The sequence below is a fragment of the Oncorhynchus tshawytscha genome, linkage group LG30 (genome assembly GCF_018296145.1).
Source record: "Oncorhynchus tshawytscha isolate Ot180627B linkage group LG30, Otsh_v2.0, whole genome shotgun sequence".
In the NCBI taxonomy this organism is placed as follows: domain Eukaryota; kingdom Metazoa; phylum Chordata; class Actinopteri; order Salmoniformes; family Salmonidae; genus Oncorhynchus; species Oncorhynchus tshawytscha.
The window spans coordinates 48,096,924-48,107,123 of record NC_056458.1 but is presented as its reverse complement, the minus strand read 5'-3'; the positions used below and the strand labels follow the sequence as shown (position 1 = coordinate 48,107,123).

Below are 10,200 nucleotides of genomic sequence, written 5' to 3'. Positions count from 1 at the left end.
AGTTTCCACATCATTTTAATGAAATGACATTGAACCAACGTGGAAAAGACGTTGAATTTACGTCTGTTCCACAGCGGGTCTCCACAACTAGAATGGCTTATACAGTGGGTATGACAAGAATTCACCCCCCTTGGATTTTGTTGCGTTACAAATTGAAATTGAAAGGGATTTATTAATTCAGGTTTGTTTTTTGTTATTGATCTACACAAAATGCTCCATAATGTCAAGGTTGAAATGTAATTCTACCAATGTATACAAAGGAATACAATTTCAATAACTGAAAAGATATTATTTGCATAAGTATTCACTCCCTTTGTTTTGGCAAGCCTAAATTAGTTCAGGATCAAATGTGGCTTAAATTATGACACATTTTTGGACTTATAAATGAATTATATATTCCCATTGATGAATCTTGAATGCTTCATGAGCTTAGTTCAATGTTTGTAAATGATGTAAATGTAAACAAATACTGTATAGCCTCAAAACAAACACTGTATAGCCTCAAAACAAACACTGTATAGCCTCAAAACAAACACTGTATAGCCTCAAAACAAACACTGTATAGCCTCAAAACAAACACTGTATAGCCTCAAAACACGTGCTACAACTATCATTTTGAAATCATGGAAGGTCATTCCTTGCATCAATGGCTCTGTCCATGAATTTGAAAGTGGTTACATTTCTCCATGCCCATCCCCCAGCTTTAAAATGATTTATTTTTATCAAAACAGAGGCGGGGTTCACACTTTGATATCGTGTCAAAGATTTCCAGCTTTTACAACTCCCATAATAAGTTACATGGACTCACTCTGTGTGAAATGATATGGGCTGACATGATTTTTTGAATCGCTACCCCTTCCTCTGTCCACCATACATACAACATCTGTAAGATCTCTTAGTCAAGTATTGAATTTCAAGCACTGATTCAATAAATAAATAAACAATGAAGGCAGACAGACATGGGGACTGTTTACATAAACAACACTGTACTGTAGATTAGTCACAAACACAGTTTAATATGGGCTGCAGGTAACCTAGAGGTTAGGAGTGTTGGGTCACAAACACACTTTAATATGGGCTGCAGGTAACCTAGAGGTTAGGAGTGTTGGGTCACAAACACACTTTAATATGGGCTGCAGGTAACCTAGAGGTTAGGAGTGTTGGGTCACAAACACACTTTAATATGGGCTGCAGGTAACCTAGAGGTTAGGAGTGTTGGGTCAGTAACACACTTTAATATGGGCAGCAGGTAACCTAGAGGTTAGGAGTGTTGGGTCAGTAACACACTTTAATATGGGCTGCAGGTAACCTAGAGGTTAGGAGTGTTGGGTCACAAACACACTTTAATATGGGCTGCAGGTAACCTAGAGGTTAGGAGTGTTGGGTCACAAACACACTTTAATATGGGCTGCAGGTAACCTAGAGGTTAGGAGTGTTGGGTCACAAACACACTTTAATATGGGCTGCAGGTAACCTAGAGGTTAGCAGGGCTGCAGGTAACCTAGAGGTTAGGAGTGTTGGGTCACAAACACAATTTAATATGGGCTGCAGGTAACCTAGAGGTTAGGAGTGTTGGGTCACAAACACACTTTAATATGGGCTGCAGGTAACCTAGAGGTTAGGAGTGTTGGGTCAGTAACACACTTTAATATGGGCTGCAGGTAACCTAGAGGTTAGGAGTGTTGGGTCAGTAACACAGTTTAATATGGGCTGCAGGTAACCTAGAGGTTAGGAGTGTTGGGTCAGTAACACAGTTTAATATGGGCAGCAGGTAACCTAGAGGTTAGGAGCGTTGGGCCAGTAACACAGTTTAATATGGGCAGCAGGTAACCTAGAGGTTAAGAGCATTGGGCCAGTTGACATTTTAGGGATGTTTTTCTAGCATGTCAACAACGTGTTAGGGTCATGTTATCATCATGGATGAGGTATCCTCTCAGGTAATATGGCTATAGTAGTATTCTTCTTCTTGTATTCTCATTGGAATCCACCACAAAATCAGAACCCTTAGAGGTGAGACTGATACTCCCCTTTATGACATCATCAAAGAGCGACGGTGTAATTCCACTGGCTAAGCTTCAGTTAAAATGAACGCATCAACAGAGAACACTTCAACACACACACACACACACCTCAGTGCAGGAGCCAGAGCTGGTCAGTCACAAGTGTATGTGCTGAACTGTCCTGTAGGGTGTTGTTGATAAAACATTAGCTACATGTAAACTCAGTCTCAGCTGAGTGACAGCAGAACAGCCAACAGGATGCAGAGAAAAGTCCCAGCGGGGCAGGACGCCACATTACTATTGGCTCTCTTGACCCCACTGGGCGGGCCAACTGATGTCATGGGGACACACTTGTTCCTCCTGCGAGGGGGGGCGGAGGGGTTGTATTTATTCCCTCCAGGGGTGTAGTCCTCCTCCTCCCTCAGTACCTGCACCTCGTTCTGACCCCCCTTGCGACCCCGGGTACAGTTCCTGTGACTCCCCTTGGGCGGCCTGGGAAGGGGTAAGGGTAGGGGTGAAGGTGACGGGTCCCTGTTGTTCTTGTCCTTGTGTGGGTGCTGGTGGTGGTTATGGCGGTGCTTGTGGTTCCTGTGATGGAGTCGACAGTCCTCCTCTTTCGTCTGGGACTCCCCCAGCCCGGCCTCTCCGCCTACGACACCAAATCCCCGGGCTTCTCCTGCTGAACAGCTGGGTAAGTCCTCTTTCCTCAAGCTCTTCAGGTCCCGGCCCTGGAGCTCAGGAGGGGAGACGCACTCCAGCACCGACGTAGAGCCCCGGAACCTCCGCAGCCACACCCACAGTGGCAGAGCCTGGATAACGATGATAATACATTTTAATAATTTAATAATAATAATCATTTGATAATAGACAATCAATTTAATTTAATAATGCATGCCTTTAAAAACACCCAAGGACAGATTACATTAAAGTACAATAAGATAAATAATAATAAATAAATACATAAATAATAATAATAAAAAATAATAAATAAATACGAATAAATAAGATAAATAAATAAATAATACTAATAATAATAAATAAATAATACTAATAATAATAAATAAATACTAATAAATAATAAGATAAATAAATAAATAATAATAATAATAAATTAATACGAATAAATAATAAGATTAAAAAATAATAATAATAATAATAAAAATAAATCATAATAATAATAAATAAATAAATAATAATAATAATAAATAAATAATAATAAAAATTATAAATAAATACTAATAAATAATAAGATAAATGAATAAATACAATTTGATTTGATTTGAAAAACATGAAATGAAGAAAAAAAGACCAAAAAAATCAAATCAAAATAGCACAAAAAGGGAAGATGGTCAGAATATGAGTCTATAGTGAAAGTATCTTGGCTAGCTGAAAAAGCAAGTTGTGTGTTTTGGAATCCACCTTGCAGTCACACTCCCAGGGGTTGTTGTTGAGTCTGAGGTACTCCAGGGAAGACAGCAGAGCCAGGCTGGCCCCAGACAGCTCAGTCAGAGAGTTGTTGAACAGGTAGAGGGTGGTGAGGCGACGCAGGTCGTGGAATGCCAGACGGTGGACCCACTGCATTAGATCAGAAACCATTGATGCTAAATGCCATATTAATATCCTCAACTATTCTATATTATTTTCTGTACTTGATTAAATTATTTTAGAGGCAATGTACATACACACAAAATCCCCATTCCAATAGGAAGAGCAATAGACCAGCAATAGACCAGCAATAGACCAGTAATAGACCAGTAACAGACAGTAATACACCAGTAATAGACCAGTAATAGACCAGTAATAGACCAGTAATACACCAGCAATAGACCAGTAATACACCAGCAATAGACCAGTAATAGACCAGTAATACACCAGTAATACACCAGTAATACACCAGTAATAGACAGTAGGCAAAATGTAAAAATCCCTGGTGATGAAGTGCAATGAATAGTTCAACATCTTATCCAAGTGAAAGACTGAATTAGGGGGGTGAAAGAGTTCTTAGCTCTGGTGGTCTTGACTATGGGGTGTCTGGTGGGCTGTCTAGAGGTCCTGACTTTGGGGCTGTCTGGAGGTCCTGACTTTGGGGTTGTCTGGAGGTCCTGACTTTGGGGCTGTCTGGAGGTCCTGACTTTGGGGCTGTCTGGAGGTCCTGACTTTGGGGCTGTCTGGAGGTCCTGACTTTGGGGCTGTCTGGAGGTCCTGACTTTGGGGCTGTCTGGAGGTCCTGACTTTGGGGTTGTCTGGAGGTCCTGACTTTGGGGTTGTCTGGAGGTCCTGACTTTGGGGCTGTCTGGTGGTCCTGACTTTGGTGGTCTGACTTTGGGCTGGCTGGAGGTCCTGACTTTGGGGCTGTCTGGAGGTCCTGACTTTGGGGTTGTCTGGAGGTCCTGACTTTGGGGTTGTCTGGAGGTCCTGACTTTGGGGCAGTCTGGAGGTCCTGACTTTGGGGCAGTCTGGAGGTCCTGACTTAGGGGCAGTCTGGAGGTCCTGACTTAGGGGCAGTCTGGAGGTCCTGACTTTGGTGTTGTCTGGAGGTCCTGACTTTGGTGTGTCTGGTGGGCTGTCTGGAGGTCCTGACTTTGGGTTGCCTGGAGGTCCTGACTTTGGTGTGTCTGGTGGGCTGTCTGGAGGTCCTGACTTTGGGTTGTCTGGAGGTCCTGACTTTGGGGTTGTCTGGAGGTCCTGACTTTGGTGTGTCTGGTGGGCTGTCTGGAGGTCCTGACTTTGGGTTGTCTGGAGGTCCTGACTTTGGTGTTGTCTGGAGGTCCTGACTTAGGGGCTGTCTGGAGGACCTGACTTTGGGTTGTCTGGAGGTCCTGACTTTGGGTTGCCTGGAGGTCCTGACTTTGGGTTGCCTGGTGGGCTGTCTGGAGGTCCTGACTTTGGGGTTGTCTGGAGGTCCTGACTTTGGTGTGTCTGGTGGGCTGGCTGGCCTAGCTCTAATTCTGCAGACTCTAGTACACAGCAGTCAGTGTTAAAAAAAAGAAAGACTTCGGAGTGTCTGTACCTGTAGCTTGTTCTGGTGTAGTAAGAGGCGGTCCAGGACTCCCAGGCCCCTGAATGTGTTCTGGTGGAGGGACCAGAGCTTGTTGCCATGGAGGAAGAGGTGGGTGAGGTTCAGCAGGTCCACAAACAGATCATCTTCCAGGAACTCCAACTGGTTGTTCTGTGGAGGGATGAGGAGGAGGGATGGGAGAAGTGGGGAGAGAAATACAGATGTAGTATCTTAATTTGATCACTCTGTTGTCATGAAAATCAAAAGGTACCCTAGTAGAAACACACATTCCCTGAAACCCATAGCATTTGAATGTTTTTTTAAATGATATATATATATATATAAATATATATATATATATAAAATCAAATCCTCCTGATGCGGGATACATTTTCTTCTGTGGAGAAACTGGTCAAATTAAGATCTGTTTACAGTGCCTTCGGAAAGTATTCAGACCCCTTGACTCTTTCCACATTTTGTTACGTTACAGTCTTATTCTAAAATAGATTAAGAAAAAATCTATCCTCAGCAATCTACACACAATATCCCATAATGACATCATAATACCCCATAATGACGTCACAATACCCCATAATGACGTCACAATACCCCATAATGACATCACAATACCCCATAATGACGTCACAATATCCCATAATGACATCACAATACCCCATAATGACGTCACAATATCCCATAATGACAAAGTGGGGAACAAGGAGTTCTAGAATAACAGAAAAAAAAGAAGAAAAAAACCCAATATCTTATTTACCATTTGCTATGAGACTCGAAATTGAGCTCAGATGCATCCTTAAGATGTTTCTACAACTTGATTGGAGTCCACTTCTGGTAAATTCAATTGATTGGACATGATTTGGAAAGGCACACACCTGTCTATATAACGTCCCACAGTTGACAGTGCCTGTCAGAGCAAAGGATAGGATACCAAAACATTTCTGCATTATCCAAGAACACCGTGGCCTCCACCGCGACCTCCACCGCGACCTCCACCGCGGCCTCCACCGCGGCCTCCACCGCGGCCTCCACCGCGGCCTCCACCGCGGCCTCCACCGCGGCCTCCACCGCGGCCTCCACCGCGGCCTCCACCGCGACCTCCACCGCGGCTTGTAGCAACAAAGACTCTTCCTAGAGATGGCCACCCGGCAAAACTGAGCAATCGGGGGAGAAGAGGCCTGGTCAGGGAGGTGACCAAGAACCTAATGGTCACTCTGACAGAGCTATAGAGTTCCTCTGAGGAGATGGGAGAACCTACCAGCAGGACAACCATCTGTGCAGCACTCCACCAATCGGGCATTTATGGTAAAATGGCCAGATGGAAGCCACTTCTCAGTAATGACAGCCCGCTTTGGAGTTTGCCAAAAGGCACCTAAAGACTCTCAGACCATGAGCAACAAGATTATCTGGAGCACCCTTGACAACTACTGTGATTATTATTATTTGACCCATTTATGAACATTTGAACATCTTGGCCATGTTCTGTTATAATCTCCACCCGGCCCAGCCAGAAGAGGACTGGCCACCCCTCATAGCCTGGTTCTTCTCTAGGTTTCTTCCTAGGTCTTCCTTCCTTTGGCCTTTCTAGGGAGTATTTCCTAGCCACCGTGCTTCTACACCTGCATTGCTTGCTGTTTGGGGTTTTAGGCTGGGTTTCTGTACAGCACTTTGAGATCAGCTGATGTACGAAGGGCTTTATAAATACATTTGATTTGATTTCGTTGGATGAAACCAAGATTGAAGTCTTTGTTCTGAATGCGAAACGTCACATCTGGAGGAAACCTGGCACCATCCCCATGATGAAGGATGTTTTTCAGCAGCAGGGACTGGGAGACTACTCAGGATCGAGGCAAAGATGAACAGAGCAAAGTATAGAGAGATCCTTGATGAAGTCCTGAGCGTTCTGGAGCAGGTTCTCAGACTGGGGCGAAGGTTCACCTTCCAACAGGACAACGACACAAAGCACACAGCCAAGACAACACAGGAGGGGCTTCAGGACAAGTCTCTGGCCCAGCTAGAGCCCAGACTTGAACCCAATTGAACATCTCTGCAACGAAACTCCCCATCCAACCTGACAGAGCTTGAGAGGATCTGCAGAGAAGAATGGGAGGACCTCCCCAAATACAGGTGTGCTAAGCTTCTAGCGTCATACCCGAGCAGACTCGAGGCTGTACTCTCTGTCCAAGGTGCTTCAACAAAGTACTGAGTAAAGGGTCTGAATACTTATGTAAATGTGATATTTCAGTTTTTGTTTTTATTTGCAAAATAAAAATAAAAACATCTATTTTTGCTTTGTCATTATGAGATATTGTGTTTAGATTGATGAGGGGGGGAAACGATTTAATCAATTTTAGAACAAGACTCTAACCTGACAAAATGTGGAAAAAGTCAATGGGTCTGAATACTTCCTGAGATAAATATAGAAAGTAGGTTCTCACTATAGCCATGATGTGTGTAGCTAGTTTGGTGGCTTATTTCTTCTTCACCAAATGAGGAGAGTTACAAACTTCACACACCAGTCAGAGTTATACTTAACTATATTTTTTATAATAATAAGAGTTTGCAATAGCCTTTTGACTTTCAATGATGCGCTATCTCTAATGAACAATTGAAAAGTACAAAGATCTTTTATAGCAAAGATACACCCCTCTCAACTTACATGATGAACAACAGATACATAGAATGGGTCACAAGGTTAAGATTTGTATGAAAGATAGCTATAAAACATAGCAGAGAGTTACTGCTGTGTCAACAGGTCTCATTGTAAAGACCAGTGTCTGGCCCCTTCCTACTCCAAACTGGGACCCGTCTCACCCTGGTACGGTATAGCGCAAAAACATTACCTCATGTTATCTGGAATGCTCTTTAGGCTTTATTACCCAAAGACAACGTAAATCTCCTCCGTCAGTGCTATCTCATAGAGGCCCATCCTCAGTGGAACACACACACACAATAGCTAACAGAACACTCTATTCTGTCGAATAAAACAACCATTATAATGCAATACAAGCATTATAAAATAATCTTGCAATTTGCCACGACACTAGCTATCTAATATAGCTAAGATTTTCAATTCTATTCCTCTACCTGCAGATAGAGGTACTGCAGGCTGCTGAGCCCCTCAAAGATCCCTGGCGACAGGCTGAGCAGCCCACAGTGGTAGAGGTGCAGAGCGTGCAGGCGGCCTAGGCCCTGGAAGGTGTCTGAAGCCAGGGCCCTCAGGTGACGGTTATCCCCCAAATCCAGCTCCTCCAGGCGGGCAAAGCCGTGAAAAGTGGAGGCCTGGATGTAAGAGATGTTGTTGGAGTAGAGCCACAGCATGACCGTGGTGGGACTAAAGTGGCCTCGCAGCAGACGCTGAATCTTGTTGTTCTGGAAGAATGGAGAGAAACAAAGGATGAGAACGCTGCTTAGGGTCTGGATGTGGCTCTTTGGAAACCGGATGGCAACATTGACGGACGGCAACATTAGAAATTATAATTCGACAAAACTATTCCAAAAGAAGAAGCCCAAGACACTCAGCATTAATTTTTTTTTTAGTACAAATGCTTTTTTAATTTCCAAGACTACACATGGTTGAGTAATCAACTGGTTCTTACCTGCAGGAAGACCCTCTCGCTCTGGGCTGGGATCTCCTCTGGGACAGACAGAAAGTTGTGTGCCTGACAGGATACGGTGCTGGGAGAGGTGTAGCAGATACAGTCCCTGGGACAGGGGGAGGAGAGGTCCAGGCCGCACAGGACGAGGAGCAGCTCTACACCTCCAGAACCTGACAGACGAAAGAGGGAGTTAGTTGGGACACACAGCACCACACCAGCAACACAACTTCGGTGAGGAGAGACATCTTTTGGAAAACTTTTATTGGCACTACTACTGTCAAGTCAGCTGGTACCAAAATGAAAGAGAGAGGGCAGAGAGGAGGGGAACATGGCAGAGAGGAGGGGAACATGGCAGAGAGGAGGGGAACATGGCAGAGAGGAGAGGAACATGGCAGAGAGGAGGGGAACATGGCAGAGAGGAGGGGAACATGGCAGAGAGGAGAGGAACATGGCAGAGGGAGAGGAACATGGCAGAGAGGAGAGGAACATGGCAGAGAGGAGAGGAACATGGCAGAGAGGAGGGGAACATGGCAGAGAGGAGGGGAACATGGCAGAGAGGAGAGGAACATGGCAGAGAGGAGGGGAACATGGCAGAGAGGAGAGGAACATGGCAGAGAGGAGGGGAACATGGCAGAGAGGAGGGGAACATGGCAGAGAGGAGGGGAACATGGCAGAGAGGAGGGGAACATGGCAGAGAGGAGGGGAACATGGCAGAGAGGAGAGGAACATGGCAGAGAGGAGAGGAACATGGCAGAGAGGAGAGGAACATGGCAGAGAGGAGTGGAACATGGCAGAGAGGAGGGGAACATGGCAGAGAGGAGAGGAACATGGCAGAGAGGAGGGGAACATGGCAGAGAGGATAGAATATTCTGAGAATAGAGCATGAGTCTCTTCTGAGAATAGAGCACGAGTCTCTTCTGAGAATAGAGCACGAGTCTCTTCTGAGAATAGAGCACGAGTCTCTTCTGAGAATAGAGCACGAGTCTCTTCTGAGAATAGAGCACGAGTCTCTTCTGAGAATAGAGCACGAGTCTCTTCTGAGAATAGAGCACGAGTCTCTTCTGAGAATAGAGCACGAGTCTCTTCTGAGAATAGAGCACGAGTCTCTTCTGAGAATAGAGCACGAGTCTCTTCTGAGAATAGAGAATGTTTCTTAACGATCCATCACGCAGGTCGAAGTAGACTTTCTTTGGGACCATCCACAGGCTGACACATTTAAATGACGTGTGCATTTTTGTAAATAGACTCTAAACGTCAACAAAAATGGGTATGTTCATTAATGTATCTGTAACAATAACCTGGTCATACATTCCAGTGATTCCCTTGCATCGCGTGTCAAATCCTGCGCCAAGAACATATTCAACTGGATCTACGGTTCCCTCTTCTCTCTGAGAAATATTTCAACCTTTTGGTTTCAGAATTCAGTACACTGAAAGGATTTTCTATTTGTCCAAAACACTGGATCTATCTATATCATTGTTGCCAGTTTCCTGTAAAGACAGACACTTCTTCACTGACTGTTTAGCTTGACTGTGGATCATCATCAACTCTCTCTTCCATGGAACTAACTAAAGCATTTACTGTTGTT

At 44.6% G+C, this 10,200-nt stretch overlaps 1 protein-coding gene across 1 annotated transcript in view; it reads right to left on the bottom strand.

Moving 5' to 3' along the window:
• Positions 1-1,501: 1,501 nt before the first annotated feature.
• LOC112238581 (reticulon-4 receptor-like 1) overlaps positions 1,502-10,200 on the bottom strand; it is a 162,886-nt gene continuing 154,187 nt past the window's right edge. Inside the window, exons 2-6 of the mRNA XM_042309632.1 lie at positions 8,613-8,782; positions 8,101-8,385; positions 5,011-5,169; positions 3,420-3,575; positions 1,502-2,809 (exon numbers count right to left, since the gene is read on the bottom strand). Of these exons, the coding sequence (XP_042165566.1) occupies positions 2,228-2,809; positions 3,420-3,575; positions 5,011-5,169; positions 8,101-8,385; positions 8,613-8,782 (1,352 nt within the window). The 3' untranslated portion in view covers positions 1,502-2,227. The remainder of the gene's footprint in view (positions 2,810-3,419; positions 3,576-5,010; positions 5,170-8,100; positions 8,386-8,612; positions 8,783-10,200) is intronic.